The sequence below is a fragment of the Ranitomeya variabilis genome, chromosome 3, assembly GCF_051348905.1.
Source record: "Ranitomeya variabilis isolate aRanVar5 chromosome 3, aRanVar5.hap1, whole genome shotgun sequence".
Lineage (NCBI taxonomy): Eukaryota > Metazoa > Chordata > Amphibia > Anura > Dendrobatidae > Ranitomeya > Ranitomeya variabilis.
Genome location: NC_135234.1, coordinates 257589736 through 257615699, shown reverse-complemented (window position 1 = coordinate 257615699; position 25964 = coordinate 257589736). Strand labels below are relative to the sequence as shown.

At 45.4% G+C, this 25964-nt stretch overlaps 1 protein-coding gene across 1 annotated transcript in view; it reads right to left on the bottom strand.

Annotated features, from left to right (window-relative positions):
• Nucleotides 1-25964, bottom strand: part of LOC143815804 (contactin-associated protein-like 5) — a 1144596-nt gene that overhangs the window by 423914 nt on the left and 694718 nt on the right. Inside the window, exon 13 of the mRNA XM_077295418.1 lies at nt 19349-19549. Within this exon, the coding sequence (XP_077151533.1) occupies nt 19349-19549 (201 nt within the window). The remainder of the gene's footprint in view (nt 1-19348; nt 19550-25964) is intronic.

Sequence of the window (25964 nt, the reverse complement as noted above, 5' to 3'; positions counted from 1 at the left end):
AACATAGAGCAGCGTTTACCCGTTACCCATCGGACGGTGAGGTGGCGGGGGATACTGACGGCGGACGGAGGAGTGGATCGGTGCAGCAGCTACAGCACGCTCGGGTCCCCCCTGGTGACGAGGAGGCCAGGGGCGCGGGCCTGGGGCAGAGAGGGATAGCGGCGCAGCAGTTCCAGCACGCTCGGGTCCCCCCTGGTGACGAGGAGGCCAGGGGCGCAGGCCCAGGGCATCGACGCGGTGAGGAGGTGTCGGAGTCCAGCGGTGATCGTCAAGGAAGGTCGGAGCGACAGGGATCCGGAGGTCCGGCTGGCGGGGACACGGCACCCGCGCAGCGTTGTGAGTATGAGTCTACGTCTGGTTTGTCGCCCGCAGGGGCCGGGTTGCAGGAAGCTAGGGGAGGTCGGGTGGCGGTGTGTGAGGAACGTCAGAGGAGTGGGTCGATTGTGGCAGAGGTGCCTGGTATGCAGGATTTATTGCAGGGTATGTCGCAAATTTTGCGTAGATTGGAGGGGGGGTCAGCAACTGGGGTTGCCGCATCGCCGGTGGAGGCGTGGTTGGCTGGGCGGGGGGTGGAACCTCAGTTGGGGAGTGGTTTGGTAAGCCCTAGTCGGGTATTGGAGGTGGCATCGGCAGGTGTATCAGTTTCGGTTCAGACAGAGAAGGAGAAAGGTGATACGGTCAAATTAGATGACAGAGTGAAAGGGGAAGTTTATGTGCTTTGAAGGGCCGTTGGGAGCGCATTTAAAAAAGGAGGTGAAGGAGAAGATTTGGAGAGACGAGTATGTGGAAATTTTTTCTTTGCTTCCGTTGGAGAAGTTTAACTTGGATAAAGGGAAAAAAGATGATAGCAAAAAGGAGGAGGAAGAAAAGCGGAGGTGGCGGTTAATTCCGCAGACATTTGTGAATTGGTTACAGGCATTCGCAATATTGGCAAGCGTAGTGGGGGAGAAGGCGCCCGAGAATTGCTCGGGTTTGTTTTGCTATCTAGACTCGATTGGGGAGGCGCATCGTACATACGGCGGTCAGACGTGGCTGCGGTATGATGAGCAGTTTAGGCAGAGAAAAGCGGTGAGGCCGGAAATTAGGTGGGACCAGAAGGATATAGGCCTTTGGCTGAAGGTTATGGCCCCAGCTAGACATGGGCAGTCCTTTCATGGGTCCGGGGGTGGTGGCAGCCAGCAGGCGGGACACAGAAGCAGTAGTCAGGGCGCACAGGGAGCAAAAGAGAAATCTGGAACCTGCTGGCAGTTTAATGACGGGCAGTGTAAATATGGTAACACCTGTAAATTTAAGCATGTGTGTTCCCACTGTAACGGAAGTTCACACGGGGCTTCAAAGTGTTTCAGGAAGGGAAAAGGAAAGTCAGTTTTGGGTGCCGGTCAAGGGGGAGAGCCCGGTGAGGCTTCACGAGATGGCCCCATTTCTAAATAGGTACCCTGATCAGGTGAAGGCAGGTGTTATTTTTAATGGTTTTGCGGATGGTTTTAGGATTCCTCCCCCGAGTCACGAGGTTCCTTTTTCGATTAAGAATTTGAGGTCGGCAATGTTGCATGCCGAAGTGGTTGATGTTAAGCTCAAGAAAGAAGTGGAGTTGGGAAGGATGTCTGGGCCGTTTTTGAACCCGCCGACTGAGGGTATGGTGGTTTCCCCCTTGGGGGTAGTGCCTAAGAAAGAGCCGAATGAGTTTCGGTTGATTCAACATTTGTCGTATCCAAAGGGTCGGTCGGTAAATGATGGCATCGCCCAAGAGCTGTGCTCTGTTGAGTATACATCGTTCGATGCAGCGGTACAGTGGGTGAGAAGGCATGGCCCGGGGGCGCTGTTGGCAAAGACGGATATTAAATCGGCCTTCCGTTTGCTTCCGGTGCATCCGGACAGTGTTCCGTTATTAGGTTGTTTTTGGAATGGTGGTTACTATTTGGACAGATGTTTGCCAATGGGCTGCGCCATTTCTTGTTCGTTGTTTGAGACATTTAGTACGTTTCTGGAGTGGGTGGTTAGGGACGTGGCGGGAGTTCAGTCGGTTATCCATTATTTGGATGATTTTTTGTTTATTGGGCCGCCTGATTCCGCAGTGTGTCGTAATACGTTAACGGCTATGTTTTGGGTCGCAGAGCTTTTCGGAGTTCCATTAGCGGCGGATAAGACAGAAGGTCCCAGCACGGCGTTGAGTTTTTTGGGAATTTTAATTGACTCCGAAAAAATGGAGTGTCGGTTGCCGGAGGATAAGTTGGCCATGCTGCAGCAGGAGGTTGAAAGAGCTAGAAGAAAGCGGAAGTTGACTTTGAAAGAGTTGCAGTCTCTTTTGGGTAGATTGAATTTTGCATGTCAGATCATACCCATGGGCAGGATATTTTGTCGCAGGTTGTCGGTTGCGACGGCAGGCGTGAAGGAGCCGCACCATTTTATTCGCCTGAGAAAAGAACACAAAGATGACTTGCTAGTGTGGCAACGTTTCCTGTGCACTTACAACGGGCGGTCAGTGATTCAGCAGGAGGTCTTGACAAACTTTGATTGCGAGATATTCACGGATGCAGCCGGTTCGGCTGGTTACGGGGCTTATTGCGGTGGTCGTTGGTGTGCCGGACGGTGGCCAAGCCAGTGGAGAGACTTGGGCCTTACAAAAAACCTGGTCCTGTTGGAATTGTTTCCTATTGTGGTAGCGGTTTCCATTTGGGGGGAAATGTTTGCTAACAGATGGATTCGTTTTCATTGCGATAACATGAGCGTTGTGTCGGTGATTAACAGTTTGTCGGCCTCATCTTCCCCGGTGATTAAGTTGGTGAGGGAGTTGGTTTTTCGGTGCTTGGAGCTGAACGCTTGTATTTCGGCGGTACATGTGCCGGGTGTGCAGAACTCAATAGCAGATGCATTGTCTCATTTCCAGTGGGACCGTTTTCGGGAATTGGCGCCGGACGCGGAGATCTCGGGAGAGGAATGCCCTTTGCATATCTGGAGCGTGATTATGGACGAGCGGGCCGGTTGATCCAGGAGTCTGTTACGAGCCAAACATGGGCATCATATGAAGCATCTTGGCGGGTATGGCAAAGTTGGGTGTCGGTGTGGGGCCAGTTGGTGTCTGAAGAAGACAGGATGTTGGCAGTATTATTCTTGATCGGGAAGGCGGCTGAAGAAGGTTGGTCAGTTTCGAAGGTTAATAAATTTGTTGCTGGATTGGCTTTTGCTTTTAAGTTGCAGGGGTTGGTTGATGCGACAAAACATTTTTTGGTCAGACAGGCACTTAGGGGTTTCAGGAGAGGTAATCAGACGATTGACCATCGCCGACCCATTTCGTTTAGCCTTTTAGAGCGGTTGGGTGGAGTCTTGGAGATTATTTGTGGTTCGGGTTTTGAGTTGGCGTTGTTCCGCCTTGCCTTTTCATTAGCATTTTTTGGGGCCATGCGCGTTGGGGAACTGGTGTCTGCGTCCAAAGTTAGAGCTGGGGGTTTGTTGGCGGAGGATGTGGAAGTTTGGAGGGGGGGTATCGTTTTTTGGATTCGGCGTTCAAAGACTGACCAAATTGGAAGAGGGAGACGTGTCGTGCTGGGGAGGGTTAACGGGTCTCTGATGTGTCCTAGAGGTTGTCTGGAAGCATACTGGCAGTTATGGTCAGGCAGATCTGGCCCTTTGTTGTGTCACGCAGAGGGGTCATTTTTGTCACGCTTTCAGTTCATTGCAGTGTTAAGAAGGGGGTTGCAGGAGTTGGGCCTTTCTCCGGATATGTTTGGGTCGCATTCATTTCGTATCGGGGCGGCATCAGAAGCTGATAGTTTGGGTTTGGGAGCGGAAGATATTTGTAGAATTGGCAGGTAGACTTCCAATCGTTACTTAAGTTACATCCGTCATTAATTTAGTGGTGTGATTATGATTTCGTATTTGACCCCAGTGTTTTTTCTTCATGCATCTTGTTGCAGGTATGTCCCCTTACTTAGCCTGGATCTTCGGACATTCGTTCGTTCATTGGGGGGCGCTGCGGGCCGAGGTCAGGCCGGACGGTAGGCAACTGGGCTTTAGTAGGCGTCAAGTTGTCATTCGGTGGTTGGGTTATAGGGGGATGGTGTGGGGCAGGGCCCTTCCTGAATTTTCTAAGGCGGTTCGGTTAGATAGACAACCTGACATTTTAATTGTGCATTTGGGGGGGAATGACTTGGGTGTGCGGCCTGTTAGGGAATTGATTAGGGACATACGGTTCGATTTGATGAGGTTGCAGGTATCATTTCCTGGGGTGTTGATTGTGTGGTCAGATATTGTGCCTAGAAAACGGTGGAGGGGGGCTAGATCTTTGAAGGGTATTAATAGGGCTAGGGTCAAGTTGAATAGGGCAATAGCGGGTTTTGTTTCTAGGAACGGGGGGATTAGTGTTAGACATTTTGAATTGGAGTCAGGGCTTGGTAACTACTGGTTGGAAGACGGAGTCCACTTAAACGCGATTGGGATTGATTTGTGGACTTTAGCATTGCAAGAAGGAGTTGAACGGGCGTTGGTGGCGTTGGGGCACTCACGAGCCTGAGGTGGTCAGGGCTGTTCGTGTGTGGTGGGGGGGTGGGGGTTCTTGGAGTTGACGCTGATTGGTTGGGGGAAGGAATTGGAGCATAATTACAGGCAATTTAAAATGTGGTGGGGTTGGATCTGGCATTTTGGTATGGGCTCTGGACGGGGTTTTACCCTGGGAGCTGTTGGTGTTTTTTTCTCTTCCCGGAACGGGATGTACGGTGCCCTCGAGCTGGTTTTTCACGGCTGAGGGTAACATGGTGGTCGATCTTATTTTGTGGGGTTTTGCCAGATCTTTTTAGCTCCAAGAACCCTCCCCTCGAATTTATACTGTTGTATTTATGTTATGTTAATTTTATTAATAAAAAGTTGGCCGCTGTGGCCAAAATATCCAAAAGAATAATTGGTTATGTTTTATTTAAGGAAAGGTTGGGTCGGTGGGCAGTTTTTTGGTGGTTAGGTTACATACGTAGGAAAAGACCGTACTCGGCATACGCGGTCAAGATGGGGGCTGGAACAAAGCGCAGCTGGGAGGAGGCCCCCCATGACTGCTTTGAGCCGGGCGGTCTTTTTTAAATGATGCTCCGGCTGGGGATAGGAGAATGGAAAGGGGGGAGGGGTTTAGAAGGGGGAGGTAGTAGGGAAAGTGCGGGAAAACCGCCATTCCCTACCTTATTCCAGAAGAAGGAAGACCCACCCACCTTCCCTTGTAGGCTTGTGCTTGGGGTTCTTGTTAACGAGGGGGGGGGGATTGTGGGGCAGAGTTTATATATTGATATGGCAAGGGAAGTTATATATAAAAAAAAATAAATAAAAAAAAGAGACATTTTGGGTTTACACTTTGTATGCGGGTGTTTAGTCATTATTTGCATTTTATTCATTTATTGTCACAGTGGCAGTGGGGGGGTGGGGGTTCTTGGAGTTGACGCTGATTGGTTGGGGGAAGGAATTGGAGCATAATTACAGGCAATTTAAAATGTGGTGGGGTTGGATCTGGCATTTTGGTATGGGCTCTGGACGGGGTTTTACCCTGGGAGCTGTTGGTGGTTTTTTCTCTTCCCGGAACGGGATGTACGGTGCCCTCGAGCTGGTTTTTCACGGCTGAGGGTAACATGGTGGTCGATCTTATCTTGTGGGGTTTTGCCAGATCTTTTTAGCTCCAAGAACCCTCCCCTCGAATTTATACTGTTGTATTTATGTTATGTTAATTTTATTAATAAAAAGTTGGCCGCTGTGGCCAAAATATCCAAAAGAATAATTGGTTATGTTTTATTTAAGGAAAGGTTGGGTCGGTGGGCAGTTTTTTGGTGGTTAGGTTACATACGTAGGAAAAGACCGTACTCGGCATACGCGGTCATGAGACATTGGCTTTCCAGCTTTCCCTTTCCTGAATCTGCCGTGGTCTCTATGTGAAAAGACATCATGTTTCCAAGGCCTTTTAGAATAAAATGAAATGTGAGCAGGTGCCTCCTGCATGATGCCAGCTTCTGCAACTCACACAGAACAAATTCTTCCTACAAACTATTATGATACCACCATGGAAAGTAGTTTGTATGGCATCACACTGCCAACAATACACTGTGTCAAACTATTAAACATGCCCTGCTGTACCAACTTCTAGTGAATGACAGGTATAGAATTTATATTTAGTACAAGGAAATGGATCATTCTTACAACAAATTGAAAAACATTGATGAGTCATAGCAAAGTCAAGTATGGGCCACTGCCGTCTAGTTAACAGCCACATACTAGCATTCCAGTTTGTTCAAACTAATTCCATGCTAATGTCCATACTAATTCCAAATTGTCGAAAAAAGTTTATAGGTACTCAGTCTAAATGAAAGCACACGCAAGAGTAGAATATTCCAAATTCATTACCAGGCGCCTGAGTTTGATGCATCTTATAAATGGTGTGCGCCTCTTTGCAACTTGCCAGAAATGTTACTCCAGTTAGAGGCATGCAATAACATTTTTAGAATTAAAAACGTTGCCACTAATGATGAATTTGACAGGTGGGCATTGCCACGGTCCATCACGCTGCAGCTTCTCCCCATCTTCCTTCATTTTAGCAAAGATGCCCCAAACTGGCATTCAAACATCAAAAGTTGTAAAATATTTGCATAACTGCTCACAAAAAAATTGCCGCTTTTCAACGTATTTTACAGGGTAAATTAAGTTTAGTTTATATGTGGAAGCACTACAGATCACAATACCCAAGCAGCAGAAAAAAATGAACAACCATGTGCAATTAGTAATTGTCCTGGTCGTCATTTGCAATATCAATAAAGAGTCTTTTCCTTGATCAGAAAGCTTAAATAAATGACTGCCTTGGGCCCAAGTAGCATCCTCGCTTGCATTTCTATGCTTCAGAAGATCCTTTCAAACCTAAGCCCATTGTGTTGTGCATTCAGTCTTAGTCACATTTTCTTTCCCTCATTATATCACATCTAGATAGTGAAGTGGAGCGCCCCGCCAGGGCAGTGGGGTACTCGGCACCAGGTCCGGTCTGTCTTTAGGGGGATGTCACGGCGGTCGGTTCATGGCCCTGGGTGCCCAATAAAAGGGGAACAATCTTTAAAGGGGAATTGTGAATAAGTCTGTCATGATGCCACCTGTGGTGTTCGGTCAATAGGAGGACTGACACTGCTTTAAAGGGGTCCTCTGGGGGATGTTGATGCAGCAATGATGTTGACGCTTCCCACAGTTGAAGAAGGGTCCCCAGGTGTCCTAGAGTGTATGGTGATGATGGTGTTTGCCGGTCAATGAGGAAAGGACACAAGTTGTAAATTCTTTACCTGGTTTACTGTAGTTGGCAGGCCACAGTCCAGGGTACCAGGCACAGATGGTCATGCGGCCCGGCCGGCTCAGAGTCAATGGGAGAATTCCTTTTCCAGTTGAGGTCCGTGAGCCATTCCAACTAGCATCGTTCTATTTGAGGTCACTGCTGCCTGAAGCTTATTGGCAAAGTCCTAGGACAAGAACCTGCATGACGGGCAGCTTGAGCCATTTTACAGGGAATCCATCATGCCCCTGGCTCCTCAGGTGCTGCTGCGTCTCAGGTGTCGTGCGGGTCGTTCACTTAAAGTTCTGAGCCCTCCCGTTTTGCCAAGTGTTCTACAGTTCCACTATAGCCTCGGGTTTCTGCTCTTCAGCTCTGAGGGTGCCTGGTCACAGTTCCCCTCAGCCCTGTTCCTCTCCTCTGCTCTTTTCCTCTGAAGCTCCACCACATACAACCCTTCAGGTCTTTTTCCTTCCAGAAGCTGCAGCTCCCAAGTGGCTGCTGGGCCTCCCTGTCTGCTCTCTCAGACTTCCTTCTCCTTCTCTGTCTCACCTAGACTGGTCAACTCCTCCCCCACACCAGGACATATATCCATATTTGAGGGAAGCTCCCCTGAATCCAGGTTCTGAGCTCCCCCTCCTGGTCTGGATTTGGAATATGTTGCATGTTGAGTGCCTTACCTGATAAAGGGAATTCCATTGCCTCTGAGCATGATATCACCCTCCCCGAAAGGAAGCTAACATCACTGCAACAACCGGATACCTGGGATGTGGCAGAAGACCTTGAGATGAAGCACAACACATGATACAACACAGGAGACATGATCAAGGTAAGAAAATCTAGTTACATCCAACTTTGTGTTTATAAGAACTTCTTGTCAATGTCATGGCTGTTATTTTCTTACTTTTGAAATTAGAGGTTAAGCTTTCTTTCCACAAAGAAAAGAAGAAGGATTGAAGTTAACAATTGCATGCATGCAGTGAATACATGCATGGGAGAAATCAATTCCCTGGGACCCTTCAAGATTCAAACATATTATTAAACATGGATCAAAGACTCGTGTATGTGAAAAATGTGGTTATGTATCTACTTGTACTGCACGAAAAGCCCAAAGAAAAGCCCAGCACAATTTAACTCAATGGCTTGGTGGCAAATCACAAATTAAGGACTTTTGAGTATTAGGCTGCCGTCACACTAGCAGTATTTGGTCAGTATTTTACATCAGTATTTGTAAGCCAAAACCAGGAGTGGAACAATTAGAGGAAAAGTATAATAGAAACATACCACTTCTGCATTTAACACCCACTCCTGGTTTTGGCTTACAAATACTGATGTAAAATACTGACCAAATACTGCTAGTGTGACGGCAGCCTTAAAAAAGATCACAGTTCCTTTGTAAGTAAGAGAAGGGGATTGTTTAAGCCTCAATCAGGTTAGATCAAATTTTGGGTGCTGAGTCTAAGTAATGTTCTGTTCTTCTGCAAGGAAATATGGACTTTACCAGTTTGATCCTTAGATCATGGTCTTTATGGTAATCAATGATAGAACCAAGATATGCTGATGGAAGCTTGTGAAGCCATAGCAGACTCCAGAACATAAGCAGGAGACTGGTCAGAATCTAAAAAGGAGAAACAAACTATTCTAGATAATTAATGTGGGATTCTACCTCAGGAAAAAAGACTAAAGAAAAAACAGATCCCCATTAAAATTTAACTTTTATGCTTAAAATAGTTAGTTAATATATAGACCACTCTTTAACAAAAAACAATCAGGGAAACATTGCAGACGAGGGAGGGTCCTTATAGATCTGTCAGCCTCCCTGACTATGGAGGTTGGCAACCTAAACAATCGACATGGCGCTCTTGCTCAATTTCGGCAATCCTTTAATTTCCCTGCAAACTCCTAAGTAAACACACACACATCTATTTATATAATTACCTTAAATTGTGTGCATCCACTTCCGTCAGGACGTTCTCGAATCCCACAATCCACCGTGCCGCACGGGAAGTATGCCGACCACCATAATGGAACACCCAAGTGATGAGTATTCCAATATGGCACCTGCTGGTGGTACCAGTCTGTCTGTCACTCCCCGTCTCCCCTCTCTTCTGTCCATCGCTCCCCATCTCCCCTCGCTCCTCCCGCTCCTCTTCTTCGCTCCCCTCACCCCTCTCCATTGCTCACCGTCTCCCCTCACTCCTCCATAAGTGCACAAAATACGAAAATGGTTGCACTCAATCGTGTTAAAGCATGTCTATGTGAAATACATGAAATGTGAATAGCAAAAATGGCTTTTCAATATTAGGAAAACTACATGAAAAATTTATGAGACGCTTTGCACAAAAGTTGGCCAAATAATGTCTGCCCATCAACCAATGTCAAGGTGGCCTCATGAGTCTGATGGGTCTCTGACCAGTGTAAACACCTCTCTAAGACTAATGTCTGAATGCATGGGTGAATGTGGACACCTCTCTCAGTAAAGCCTACATTTATGGTTTGGCAGGAACTAGCTGTAATTAAAATCACCACATGGTGAAGGGCGGAGTGCTCAGTCAGAAAGCTAGCACACAAATAACTAAAAATGACCAGCACATCAAAAACTAGTCTGAACAGGTCCATACCGTAAATCAGCTACTTACATGTACAATAAAAGAAAATTATTGCACTCAATCGTGTTAAAGCATGTCAATGTGAAATACATGAATTGTGAATAGCAAAAATGGCTTTTGAATATTAGGAAAAATACATGAAAAATACATGAGATGCTTTACACAAAATTTGGCAAAATAATGTCTGCCCATCAACCAACATCAAGGTGGCCTCATGAGTCTGATGTGTCCCTGACCAGTATTTTTGATGTGTCGGTCAGTTTTATGTTACCCATAAATCTAGGCATTACTGAGAGAGGTGTCCGCATTTACTCAGGAATTCAGACACTGGTCTAAGAGAGATTTTCACACTGGTTAAGGACCCATCAGTTGTTTGAGAAGACCTTGACATTGGTTGATGGGTAGACATTATTTGGCCAAATTTTGTGCAAAGCATCTAATTTATTTTTCCCTAATATTCAAAAGCCGTATTGCTATTCATATTTCATATATTTCACAGTGACATGCTTTAGCACGATAGAGTGCAACCTTTTTTGTATACAGATTCAGAGGGATATCATGGAAAGTCTAAGACCTATGGTCTGAAAAAGGTATGGAAGAGCTATCCTTAATTTCACACTCAGAGGGGAAAACAGACGGGGATCCCCAAGCAAGAAGTAGCTTGGGAAGTCGGGAAGTTGCGACATCGGATGGTACGTTTCAGGGACAAAGATTACCAGGAGAGCAAGGGACAGCACAGCTGGAAGGAACTGTGATCAATGTGAATTACTGTTAGGTATCTGTGACTGAACTGAACTTGTCGAGTAAAGTTGATATGTTAAAAATGGTCTGTCAATCAATGTGTAGTGACATTTGGAACCAGTACTGTTCAACCTGAGGACAGCTCCAATCCAAAAATGAGTGATATGCACTTTATACAAACCACACGACAGACAGGACATTATCTTTTCTTTGCGCAGTGCCAGGGTGTGCCGGGACAGCAGCCCCTTACCTTGACTACCACCCTGGCCACCTCACACAAATATGTTCTGTGGGTCTTTCAGGTAGATTGGGGATGTTCCTTAAGAAGATCCTGGAAATGTTAGGGTCTGTTACAGCTTTTACAAATGTCAATGCCAAACCTCACTGAAGTTTGAGTCTCTAAAGACCCTAGATTCATGCTAAGAATTATTACAGGCTGGGGTCACACTAGCGCATAAAAAAATGGTTCCTTTCTCATCTAAAAATGTGGGATGATTTTTTTCTCACTCATCATCCGTGTGCTAGCTGTATGCTGTCTGTATACAATCCATTTTTTTTTTACTCAGCAGCTATTATTTACAAGACCATTTACAGTTTCCTATGTTACACAGTTGTAATGTATCTGTAAAAATCAGATGCCATACTGGTAACCCGTATGGTGGCCACATGGCATCAATTTCTTTTTCATGTACGTATTTGATTTCGGAGTGAAATCGCAGAATGTTACAAGTTTTTCTCATGCCGAAATCAGCTGAAAAAAAATACACAGATCTGCACTGCCTCATTGAATAACATTGGTTCTAGTGCAATACCTTTTTTTATCAGACTGTACTCGTTCAATTTATACGCTAGTGTGAGCCCCTAAAGTGAGAAACTCTTCTAAAAAATATTTTTAAAGAATAACATTTAGATCTAAAAAAATGAAAACAATTGTTGTTCTAAGAATAATAAAGCAGAATTATTCTAGCAGAATAATAAAAGGCAAAACATAACCACAATTACCTACTAGTGTATGTACCTTTTCTTATACTGGTTTCAAAGGATCCGATCTCCTTCTCCCAAACAACCAGGGCATAGGAGAAACTGCTGCTAAAAGGGTTATCTAGGACTATATTATTCTTTTTCCTGTGGGCCTAAAAACTAACAGGCAGGTAGTTGCTGACTGTTGTGTTTGGAGCCGATCTCTGCCGGCACAGAATGGTCACAGACCACTCCTGCAGGATTCAGTGGCTTCCTCTGATGTCACATTGACAGAGGAGCGGCTTCTCTTCCACTCTGCTCCGCTGATGGGTCGGAACTGCCATTGTCATGCTGATTGATTGAAAGTTGGCTCCCCACTGCTTAACTGCAGGAAGCTGGTTGTCAATCAACATGCTGTCAGCATCACACCCCAACAACAGAACAACATGGAAGAGGAAAAGCTGCTCTATTGACATGGAGCAGCTGAATCGCTGGCAGGAGTGATGGCTGATTGCCCTGAGCTGGGAACAGATAGAACAGACAGGCAGTTGCTAACTACATGCCTGGTAGTTTTTGGCTTATAGTACAAAAAATAAATGAATTGATGCATGGCATTCCATTGAAAATGGGCACTCAAGTAAAACTTCACTTGAACCTTAATATAGGCAAGAGACTTGGCACTCCAAAATGGATGCAAAAATGAAGAACAGGTTATTTTTAGACAGCAATCTATCTATATATATAAAATTGTCTAAGGGTTTTTCCATCTGTCTGTCTGTCTGTCTGTCTGTCCTGGAAATCCCGCGTCTCTGATTGGTCGAGGCAATCAGCGATGGGCACAGTATCGACGTAGATGTCATGGCGACGATGATGTCATAAAGGTTGCCTCGACCAATCAGCGTCAGGCACAGTCTGCCGCGAATTCTGGAATCATCATTGTCCATATACTACGGGGACATGCATATTCTAGAATACCCGATGCGTTGGAATCGGGCCACAATCTAGTATATATATAATCGTCTAAGGGGCACTTCCGTCTGTTTGTCTGTCTGTCTGTCTGTTTGTCTGTCTGTCACAGAAATCCCGCGTCGCTGATTGGTCGCGCAATCAGCGACGGGCACAGTCCAGCCGCGAATTTGCCCCTTCCTACTCTCTGTCCCTTCCTACTCTGTCTTTGCCCCCTCCAGTCAGCACTCACACAGGGTTAATGGCTTTGTTACACCACGGTGTAACACAGTCCGTTGACGCTGGTATTAACCCTGTGTGACCAACTTTTTACTATTGATGCTGCCTATGCAGCATCAATAGTAAAAAGATCTAATGTTAAAAATAATAAACAAAATAAAAAATCATTATATTCTCACCTTCCGTCGCCTTTCCTCGCGATGCTGCGGCCCATGCATTGCGGTCTCGCGAGATGATGACGTAGCGGTCTTGCGAGACTGTACGTCATCATCTCGCAAGATCACAATGCATTCTTGGGACCGTAGCGTCTTGAGGAGCATCGGTAAACGCTTCGCCTGGATCTGGGGGCCGATGCAAGGTGAGTATATACGGTAACTATTTTTTATTTCAATTATTTTTTTAACAGTGTATGGTGCCCACATTGCTATATACTACGTGGGCTGTGTTAGATACTGCATGGGCTGTGTAATGTACTATGTCTCTGTGCTATATACTACATGGCTGTGGTATATATTGCGTGGCTGGGCAATATACTACATCGCTGTGCTCTATACTACGTGGCCTGTGTTATATACTGCATGGGCTGTGTTTTGTACTACGTGGCTGTGCTATATACTACGTGGCTGTGCAAATATATTATGTGGCTGTGCAATATACTATGTGGCTGTGCAATATACTACGTGGCTGGGCAATATATTATGTGGCTGTGCAATATACTACGTGGCTGTGCAATATACTACGTGGCTGGGCAATATACTACGTTGCTGGGCAAAATACTATGTGGGCTGTGTTATATACTGCATGGGCTGTGTTATATACTGCGTGGGCTGTGTTATATACTATGTCTCTGTGCTACTTACTACGTGGCTGTGGTATATATTACGTGGCTGGGCAATATACTACATTACTCTGCTCTATACTATGTGCTTGTGTTATATACTGCATGTGTTGTGTTATATACTACGTCTCTGTGCTATATACTACGTGCCTGTGCTATATACTACGTGGCTGTGCAATATATTACGTGGTTGTGAAATATATTACGTGGCTGTGCAATATATTAAGTGGCTGGGCAATATACTATGTGTCTGTGCTATATACTACGGGGGCTGTGCTATATGCTACGTGACTGGGCTATATACTACGTGGGCTGTGTTATATACTACGTGTATAAATTGCATTATTCTGAAAACTTCATAAATAAACTACATAAATATTCTAGAATACCCGATGCGTTAGAAACGGGCCACCATCTAGTCCTCTATATAAACAGTTTAATGTTTTGGCCGTCACTCAGGCCTTCATCAGAGGCTAAGATACACACATAAAAAGTAACAATATTCAAAAATCAGAATAGGACATGATAGTTACATGTATATGCAAAGCATATGCAAAATTGTCATGAAATATACAAATTGAAATATCCAATGTTCAAATGGTCTATAGATACATCTCTGTTTAAGATCATTATAAGAAATTAGGACACTGATAAAGGAATATTATATTATTTTGAGAAAACAGATAGGGCATAGAGTTCCTCCTAACAGCATATAGAGGCTGTTTGATGAGGCAGTTTAATGCCCAACTGGAGGGTTCAGTAAGCAGAACATTGGCGCTTTGCACATCATATTAGTAAATGAACCACTGCACCCTTGCTGGGACTGAATAGCAGCAGAGAGCAGCGAGATTCACTATTTGAGTTCTCATCAGCCTAAACTAAGCTGCCAGACGTGGCATGAAATATATATTTTTAATGATGTCTGCATTCCCATTCAGGCACCTGAATCTAAATCTAGAAGAAATGAGTAGAAAACACCTCATTGCATATTGACTTATATCATTAGGTTTTCTCTTCTTAATGAGGATTTACAGATGCCGCAGTAACTTGGAAACTGCTGAGACAAATGCAAAATTTTAGTAAGCAAGGTCTGAAGTTGTTTAGGTAAATGTCACATATTGCTGCTGAGAATAAGTGCACCGTGGGTTTACAGACTAATCGGAACAATATGGTATTTGCCCTCATTTTGAGGATCCCCCTATTAATGGATATTTGTCATGCTGAATGACTCCTGGTCTTCAAACTTTTTGCATTCATGAAGGGCTGAGTTCCCAACTGCCTGTAAATTCATGATACAGGAAAGATATATATCTTGGTACCGTGTTAGCCAGCAGATAGAAAAATATTTAGAATTGAGAGTCCTCAGTGGTTGATACCTTTTAATGGCTAACTGAAAAGATGGTAACAAATTGCAAGTTTTCAAGACTATTCAGGTCTCTTCATCAAGCATAGACTAAAAGAAATTCTGGAGAATCACATATTTATGCACAACACATCACAGAAAAAAAACAAAACAAAACATGGATAAGACAGGTGACATGAAGCAGAATTACCATGAGTGATAAATAGTGTTGAGCATTCCGATACCGCAAGTATCGGGTATCGGCCGATATTTGCTGTATCGGAATTCCGATACCGAGATCCGATACTTTTGTGGTATCGGGTATCGGTATCGAAACAACATTAATGTGTAAAAGAAAGAATTAAAATAAAAAATATTGCTATACTCACCTCTCCGACGCAGCCTGCACCTTACCGAGGGAACCGGCAGCGTTGTTTGCTTAAAATTCGCGCTTTAACTTCCTTAAGTGAAGTCCCGGCTTGTGATTGGTCGCGCGCCGCCCATGTGGCTGCGACGCGACCAATCACAGCAAGCCGTGACGTAATTTCAGGTCCTTCAGGATTTTAAAATTACGTTCCGGCGTTGTGATTGGTCGCGTCGCGGTCACATGGGCGACGCGACCAATCACAAGCCGTGACGTCACGGGAGGCAGGAGACGCGCGCATTTTAAAATATAAAGTATAGCAATATTTTTTATTTTAATTCTTTCTTTTACACATTAATATGGTTCCCAGGGCCTGAAGGAGAGTTTCCTCTCCTTCAGACCCTGGGAACCATCAGGAATACCGTCCGATACATGAGTCCCATTGACTTGTATTGGTATCGGGTATCGGTATCGGATTAGATCCGATACTTTGCCGGTATCGGCCGATACTTTCCGATACCGATACTTTCAAGTATCGGACGGTATCGCTCAACACTAGTGATAAACAGTTCTACCCATAAATATTGGACCAGTTCTTAGATAAGGAATGTTTTATTGTCCTCTGATTGTGGTCTGGTTCTGTTGTGATGACCCCACTTGGTCTGAGGGGCAAATTCCTTAGTTCCTTAGTTGATGTAAAAAGACATAAATCCATGCGACACATTCATTCCTGCACTAAGACTGTCAAAGGTCATCATCAGTTTATTTTCCCGTATTCTTCTGTCTCTTTCAGATTTGAAGTTACATTTTAATACAAGTAATTTCATGTCCACAATGTTATGATTGGGGAGACAAAAATGTATTGCCACAGGTAGATCCATTCTTTTTTCTCTTATTGTATGGCAGTGAGAATTCATCCTTGTTCTCAGTTTTTGCCCTGCCCTGTTTTTGCATTGGTGTACCACACGATCAATCCCTGATTGAAGGCTGGCTATTTCATTTGGTATTGCACCTGTGCAGTTGCCATTTTACTTGGGTCCGCTGCACCCTGGTAGTGCAATTGTATTGAGGCCCCTTTAGACAGGTAAGCCTCTCTGCCTGTTTTTTTTTTTTTTTTACATGCTCCAGACACATGCAGAGCTGCACTCACTATTCTGCTGTTGTACTGCTTGTTGTCTGTCCTTAGCAGTGGTTTCCTAGCAGCTATTTTACCATGAAGGCCTGCTGCACAAAGTCTCCTCTTAACAGTTGTTGTAGAGATGTGTCTGCTGCTAGAACTCTGTGTGGCATTGACCTGGTCTCTAATCTGAGCTGCTGTTAACCTGCGATTTCTGAGGCTGGTGACTCGGATAAACTTATCCTCAGAAGCAGAGGTGACTCTTGGTCTTCCTTTCCTGGGGCAGTCCTCATGTGAGCCAGTTTCTTTGTTGCACTTGACGGTTTTTGCCACTGCACTTGGGGACACTTTCAAAGTTTTCTCAATTTTTCTGACTGACTGACCTTCATTTCTCAAAGTAATGATGGCCACTCGTTTTTCTTTGCTTAGCTGCTTTTTTCTTGCCATAATACAAATTCTAACAGTCTATTCAGTAGGACTATCAGCTGTGTATCCACCAGACTTCTGCACAACACAACTGATGGTCCCAACCCCATTTATAAGGCAAGAAATCCCACTTATTAAACCTGACAGGGCACACCTGTGAAGTGAAAACCATTCCCGGTGACTACCTCTTGAAGCTCATCAAGAGAATGCCAAGAGTGTGCAAAGCAGTCATCAAAGCAAAAGGTGGCTACTTTGAAGAACCTAGAATATAAGACATATTTTCAGTTGTTTCACACTTTTTTTGTTAAGTATATAATTCCACATGTGTTAATTCATAGTTTTGATGCCTTCAGTGTGAATGTACAATTTTCATAGCCATGAAAACACAGAAAAAATCTTTAAATGAGAAGGTGTGTCCAAACCGTAGGTTATAAATAAAGGAATAAGTAAACAAATAGCAAAATATGGTAATACAACTGATCATGTAGCAGTACCATTATATAAGAGTGGTAATACACTAAATCGTGTTGTGTATACCATCATATATTAACAGGTATACAAACACTGATAACATACGGTACCGGGACGAAAGAGAAAGGCAGCAAAGGTATAAACATAATATTTCATACCCCCTACACTGTCACATCAGGTCACATACTTCAGACACATCCAGAGCTGTACTCACTATTTGGCTGTCACATCAGGTCACATACTCCAGACACATCCAGGGCTGCACTTACTATTCTTCTGTCACATCAGGTCACATACTCCAGACACATCCAGAGCTGCACTTACTATTCTTCTGTCACATCAGGTCACATACAGTACTCCAGAGTCCAGACACATCCAGAGCTACACTCACTATTCTGCTGTCACATCAGGTCACATACTCCAGACACATCCAGGGCTGCACTTACTATTCTTCTGTCACATCAGGTCACATACTACAGACACATCCAGAGCTGCACTTACTATTCTTTTGTCACATCAGGTCACATACAGTACTCCAGAGTCCAGACACATCCAGAGCTACACTCACTATTCTGCTGTCACATCAGGTCACATACTCCAGACACATCCAGAGCTGCACTCACTATTGTGCTGTCACATCAGGTCACATACTCCAGACACATCCAGAGCTGCGCTCACTATTGTGCTGTCACATCAGGTCACATACTCCAGACACATCCAGAGCTGCATTCACTATTCTGCTGTTACATCAGGTCAAATCCTCCAGTCACATCCAGGGCTTCACTCTCTATTCTGCTGTTATATCAGGTCTTATACTACAGACACATTCAGAGCTGCACTCACTATTCTGCCATTACAGCATGTCAAATAGTTCAGTCACATCCAGGGTTGCACTCTCTATTCTGCTGTTACATCAGGTCTTATACTCCAGACACATCCAGAGCTGCACTCACTATTGTGCTGTCACATCAGGTCACATACTCCAGACACATCCAGAGCTGCGCTCACTATTGTGCTGTCACATCAGGTCACATACTCCAGACACATTCAGAGCTGCACTCACTATTCTGCCATTACAGCATGTCAAATAGTTCAGTCACATCCAGGGCTGCACTCTCTATTCTGCTGTTACATCAGGTCTTATACTACAGTCACATCCAGAGCTGCAGTCATTATTCTGTTACATCTTGTCTTACGCTCCAGTCTTATTCAGAGCTGCACTCACTATTTTGTGTTGTGTCTCAAGCTGCAGTCGTACTACTATAACTTGTGCATCCTACAGTATGTACATGAAGAGCAGACCACTAAATGTCACTGTCACGTTTCTATAATATCAGCGACACAGCTTTCATCCATTTATTAACATCCAGCGGAATATCTTGCTTTTTTTAATAACCTAGTCATTACAGTGTGGAGGTTAGATGTGCTGAATTGTTAATTATCCTCGTCTGGGCATAAACACATCCAGCAGATTTCAGGTTGAGGGAGAATACTAAGCTATAAAAGTTAATGTCCATCATCCACAATCAATGTGATAATATATCTTTATAGAGGTCAGAGCACAGCACTGCGCTATTTCCGCCTGCGCCATAACCTGTGAATGGAGATGAAGATGACATGAACGTTACCGCTCCGTACAAACCCCTCCGAGCCCTGACCGTGTGGCTGAGAGAAGGGGAAGAGGTGGCCCCCTCTAGCCTGCAGAATCATAATAATTCATCATCGCTTTAATGGTTTGGTCAGTTTTTTGGTAGGGGTAAATTAATCACTGTATAATGAAAATAATCTGCAACCTCCTTATACAATATTTTCTGCGTTAAGTCTTAACCCTTTGAGCTCTGCTTGCTTACTGTGATTTGGAACGTTTTTAATGACAAACATGAAGCATATGCAGACCTTTATATATCATGCAGTGATGGTGGTATAGCCGCACACCCATGTCTGACCCTATAACACTGAGCAGAAAGCTGCAGGTGAATGAATGGATGTGGAATCCTGAAATGATAAAAGGAAGGTGTTACTTACTCGGAGAATTAAGCAGGCGGGAGTGTTTGCAGTAATAAGCCACTTCTTGCTCGCAGTATTCGGCATTGTTGATCATTGCCTCCAGCTGATCCACTCCGCCGCTGTAGTTAAATGACATGAAATACGCTCCCCCGGAAAATGATCGGAGCACAGGTGTCATCTCCGTAATGTTGTGCTGAACAATCGTCCAGATTTTCTCCTCTGTTGGAAACATTTCATTAAAAATTCAAATGAAATTTTCTGCAATGGATAACACCCATTCACATGCTGCGCTCACATTGCTTTGTTTTTCTAAGTCTTTCAACAATCGTAGTAAAAAAAACTCATCTGTAATGCTACAAATTTACTCACTATTATCTTAATGGTCTGTATCTGTATGATACAAGCACCTTTAGGGCTCATTTCCACATAAGAGGCACACGTCCGTATCTCGCATGTGGAAACCAAGCTCTGGTGCCGGCACTTGGGAGCGGAGCGTGCGGCCGCATAGGAACACATGGAGCCGCACGCTCCGCTCTGGAGTGCCGGCCCCACAGCTTGGTTTTCACATGCGAGATACGGACGTGTGCCTCGCATGTGGAAATGAGCCCTTAGCATGATAATATATAATATCTACCACCAGACAAATGGGAAAAGTTAGACTGTAGCTTAGGAACTTAATCTAGAGCTGGGAAACTTTGACCCATCAGTGGGGAGTTTCTGGACCCAGACTCCCCCTGCCCTTCAGTAACACTATGCAGCATCTACAAAATATAAAAATCTTTTTTCAAAGAGAAAGTTACACATTAAGGCCCCCGATATACATTAGTCAAAAGTCAGTCAAAGCCACCAATATTGACTGTTCCGACTAGTCATAAGACTTGTACGGGGTCTCCCAACTTTCCTCTGACAGAGGATGTCAGGGAAGAGAAGGATCAGCTGTACTGTTACATGTGGTGGAAACTTTCCTGCCGATGTGATTTTAAGGGATCAGTTACACTGGCGAGTAACATTCAATCATTCCTCCATGAGAGAGACTCAGATGCTATATGCAAATGACGCTTTACTCAAACTCGGCTGCGAACATGAGCCGAGAGTCATTTTCCTGCCATCCAATTTTCTCGCATGATTGAATTGGATCATAGGTGCGGAGAAGACAGAGAACTTAATTTCTCTAACTTCTCCATTCTGTGAGTTGGCGTATATCGTATTTGCCACAAGTCAAATTTTGGGGAAAATTCTTAAAAGTCGATGACATTGAATTTCCAAAGTTCTGCTCATCTCTAATTACCACTTTTTTTTTTACAGCTCATTGCCTAAGAGATTGACCACCAATGTAGCTTGTAAGCGCTGCGCAGAGGCTCGCTGGGATTAGTGAGTAACATCGTTCCTGTGATCCTGGATAGCTTCAAAGCAGCGTATATAAATTCAATTGAAAAAACATTATAAGTGTTGCACATCTTCGTCCACCACTGCTAAACAGCAATGGTGGTCATCAGTCTCTTAGGGTACCGTCACACTAAGCGACGCTGCAGCGATAGCGACAGCAATGCCGATCGCTGCAGCGTCGCTGTGTGGTCGCTGGAGAGCTGTCACACAGACCGCTCTCCAGCGACCAGCGATGCCGAGGTCCCCGGGTAACCAGGGTAAACATCGGGTTGCTAAGCGCAGGGCCGCGCTTAGTAACCCGATGTTTACCCTGGTTACCAGCGTAAAAGTTAAAAAAACAAACAGTACATGCTCACCTGCGCGTCCCCCAGCCTCTGCATCCTGACGCTGACTGAGCTCCGGCCCTAACAGCAGAGCGGTGACGTCACCGCTGTTGCTTTCACTTTCAGTTTAGGGCCGGCGCTTTAGTGTCAGGAAGCAGAGGCTGGGGGACGCGCAGGTGAGTATGTACTGTTTGTTTTTTTAACTTTTACGCTGGTAACCAGGGTAAACATCGGGTTACTAAGCCCGGCCCTGCGCTTAGTAACCCGATGTTTACCCTGGTTACCAGTGTAAAATATCGCTGGTATCGTCGCTTTTGCTGTCAAACACGGCGATACACGGCGACCTAGCGACCAAATAATGTGCAGACCTTCTAGCAGCGACCAGCAATTTCACAGCGGGATCCAGATCGCTGCTGCGTGTCAAATACAGCGATATCGCCATCCAGGTCGCTGCAACGTCACGGATTGCTGGCGATATCGCCTAGTGTGACGGTACCTTTAGACAATGAGCTGTAAACAAAGGAAAAGTGCTAATAATTGTTCATCTTTCAAGATCGTCTGCAAAACTTTGGCCGCATGCCAGGTGATGCTATGTGTCACTCAACACTGAAATCGTAGTAATATATTGTAACTCTCCTGACCTGAGCGTGACAGCGTGATGTGTTTCTATGCAGCTGTATTGCTCAGGTCAAGATAGCCGACAGCCAGTCCGTGCACTGCGATACGATCTTCACTCGAGAAATACAGTCGTCTGTCTCAGCCATTACTCTTAAGGCCCCGTCTCACATAGCGAGATCGCTAGCGAGATCGCTGCTGAGTCACAAGTTTTGTGACGCAACAGCGACCTCCATAGCGATCTCGCTATGTGTGACACGTACCAGCGATCAGGCCCCTGCTGCGAGATCGCTGGTCGTGTCGGAATGGCCTGGACCTTTTTTTGGTCGTTGAGGCCCCGCTGACATTGCTGAATCGGTGTGTGTGACACCGATCCAGCGATGTCTTCACTGGTAACCAGGATAAACATCGGGTTACTAAGCGCAGGGCCGCGCTTAGTAACCCGATGTTTACCCTGGTTACCAGCGTAAATGTAAAAAAAAACAAACAGTACATACTCGCCTTCTGATGTCCGTCAGGTCCCTTGCCGTCTGCTTCCTGCTCTCACTGACTCCCGGCCGTACAGTGAGAAGTGAGAGCACAGCGGTGACGTCACCGCTGCGCTCTGCTCTCAGTGTACGGCGGCTCAGTCAGAGCAGGAAGCAGACGGCAAGGGACCTGGACACCGAAAGGCGAGTATGTACTGTTTTTTTTTTTTGGTAACCAGGGTAAACATCGGGTTACTAAGCGCGGCCCTGCGCTTAGTAACCCGATGTTTACCCTGGTTACCCGGGTGCTGCAGGGGGACTTCGGCATCGTTGAAGACAGTTTCAACGATGCCGAAGTCGTTCCCCTGATCGTTGGTCGCTGGGGAGAGCGGTCTGTGTGACAGCTCCCCAGCGACCACACAGCGACTTACCAACGATCACGGCCAGGTCATATCGCTGGTCGTGATCGTTGGTAAATCGCTTAGTGAGACGGGGCCTTTACACTCAAGTACTTACCCCTAGTCCTGAATGGCAGCTGACAGAAGCTCCTCATGTCTACCTTTACCCCATCTTACCACAAACATAGCCTTCTCTTCATTCGCAGCCGATGAAAAACAGGGGTCAGCTGATAAATACTGTAATAACCTCTCTTCGGTTCTATATCAGTCATCTCCTCATCCAAACCCTTTTTCCGCTCCAGTGCATTGGTATCTCCAGCCCAACAATTAATGGAGGCAGCGTGGCAGAAAATGAAAAGCTATTGAGGAGCATTGCTAGATTTATAGCATGCATAAACTGGGATCAGCATCCTCCACTCATTATCCTCCTCACTTTAATATCATTGCTGCCATTAACGCAGAGAGATATTGGTATTTTATCACCCTTCACCCTTCGGTGCAATGCCATGCAGCTCCGGGAGGAGAAAGCAGCCAGTAGCTGTAAATATTCATGGATTCACTGCACTGTCTATCTATGCAAAGACATAAATATCTTCAAAACAACGTTTTTAAGAGCAGCTTAAATGGTTTCCAAATGCAAAGGTGACTGTGCTTTCATTCCTGTAAATGCAACAACTTTATGACGCATCTGCTGGATTTCATGGTCTAGTTTAGCAGATGCTGTCTGTTGTCAGTCTGCACAGACACGTTTACAGCCAATGAGTCAAATGCAAACTGCTAATCCCCATTCAGGAGAGGACATTTATCATCCCTAGAAGAAAGCTTGCACTACAGTCTACTTGTCGTATATTAATATTAATTGTCACTTCGCAAACAAAAATGGTCCTTGACATTGCATTTTTTCTTAAAACTTTTTTATGGTGTTCTGCCTGTTTGATTTCATTTTGAAAAACTATGCAGACAATACATATGGTGCATATTTGTAACATAACATACCATGACCATAACCATGACCATATGGCCCGGGGCCGGGGGACTTTACTGTGGCATGCAGGGACGCCAGAAGTGCAGGGCGGGTGATCGAGGGACCGCAGCACCATATTTCTCTCTCCTTCTATGTGTGATCACATTAGAGGAGAAAGAAATTAAATGGAAAATCTGACTTTTTTTGCAGTCGCTGTTATACCGTTAATAACGGCGATCATAACACCAGGGCTGGTAGAAACCGACCCAAATCATGTTCTCTGGGGTCACAGCTATCCCCCGGTACCCGAGACCATGGAGAAATTCTGACTCTGGGGGGCGCTATACCCTTATTCCTCAGCGCCGTTAACGGCACTGTGGTATAAGTATCCTTAACTGCCATCGTTAAAAGGTGTACTGGCGGTCATTACGGGGTTAAAGAAAACATTTGGAAGAACACATTTGTTGATATTTTATGTCGTCCAAGGAATTTTTAAAACAAGATAAAGAAAAGTGAGAGAGATGATGATTGGCGAATGGGGGGGGGGCGTCCCAAGATCATTTAGTAATTGGCTTCAAGCCTTTTGTATATTTTTGTCAATTATTGGCAAAAGGCTCCCTGAAAAATGCTGTGACGTGTTTCAGCATCTCGACATTGTTCTTGAAGCGTATAGAAATTTTTGTGGTTTTGCCTGGTTTAATTATGATGAACATTTCAGGCAAAAAAATTCAGTGCATAAGAATGATAAATTGGGAGTTAAGAATGTTGGCCTGTGGCTGAATCTCATGCTTCCCCAAAGGCCTGCATTGTCATTAGACATCATAGTAACCTGGCAATGAATGTGTGCAACAATAAGAAAGTGTTATATTTTGCTTTTAACAATTCCAGTTGCAAATGGTTGCAGAACTGAAGGTATAGGCATGAGTGCTCATTTTGCTCAGGTAACCATCCCATTTTTCATTGCTTTAAAAGGGTTATCAGCGCCACGCAGCCACAGCCAAGTTGCAAAGATTATGTTAAAAAAAGCACAGATATCAGTGAGGTGAGAAAGAATGTTATTGCGACGCGCCCCCACACCGCCGCAGGGCCGAGGGGTACCCGGAGCCGGGCCTCTAGTTCTGAGTCTCGGGGTTGTCACGGTGGCTAGACCCGGTCCGTGGCCCTGTCCGTCAGTGGGGGACGTCCGGTGAAATAGGTGGTAGTAATGGTAGCGGTGCGGTTGTGGGGTGTAAGTCGCGGTAAATAACGAGGACACCAGGTTGCAGTCTCTTTACCTCTTTACTGGAGATCTCTGAGTCCTCAGTCCAGAACACGGTTCACCAGGCTACGCAAGTCCGGCCGGTCCAATGGCACCTCCAGAGTTCTCCTCTCAGGTGGAAATCTGTGCCTTCCTTCTAGCGCTATGTGTTGTAGTCCTTCCCTGCTGTGCTCACGGAAAGTAACCCCACAACGGTTGTGTCTGTTTCTTAAGTTCCCTCACAACTCGATTTGATGTTCCTCTGTAATCCACCCCTTCCCTGTATTCAGGTTGGAATGGCACCCGTTTGTCAGGTAGGCCTGGAGTTCTTCCGGGACCCTAGAGTCGCCCCTCTCCCGCAATTGCCCCCCAAGACTTCATAGGCGATATGTGGTAGACAGCCCGCCTGAGACCGACTGTCCTGCCGCTGTTTGGAGTATGGCTTGAAGCTGTATTCTAATCCACTCCCTCGGCGTTCCGGCCACCGGTATTGCGCCTCAGCAGGGTGCTGCCTCTTTCAACAAAACCCCTGCTGGTATTCTCCTTCTGCTTGATCTCGTTTCTCACTCAGCACAATCTATCTCGCTTCTAGTCCCTTCTTGAGTCCCGCCGCTTCCAGGAGCCTGCGCGGACCCGTTACGTTCTTTCAATGCCAAGCCTCTGCCAGGATCCCACCCCTGGCAGAGACCCTACAGTCTCTCCCTTCACAACACCCCCTGCCACAGGGTGTTGCTCCGTTCAATCCCGTCAGCGTTCTCATCTAACTTCCTGCCTGACCCCCAGTTTACCCACTATGGTGGGGAGTGGCCTAATGAATAGCACCCTTAGCTCCCCCCGGAGGCCCAGCTGTGAAACATATTGGTGTCTGTGATACCTGATTGGAGGAACTCCTTCGGTGCCATCGAACGTACCATGGCTCCCCTTAGTGGCGGAGCCACAGTACTGCAACGACCAGGACTCTGGGGCGCTGCACTCCCCCCTGGTTAAACACAGTACTCCGGGACTGGGAAGAAAAACAACAATACAGATTAGTAAACAGACATACAATTTTGTTGAGTGCAAAACAATAAGTATACTTGAACAGGCTTCCCTTTATGGGAGGTGAGGACACTTTTAACGTTACAAACATGGTCAACATTATAAATTACAGGCTATGCATAACTCCTGTTACCCAACCGGGTATTCTACTTAGTGCAAATTCTGGAACAATAAATTAACATTGCCTTTAAGAAACATACACTCTT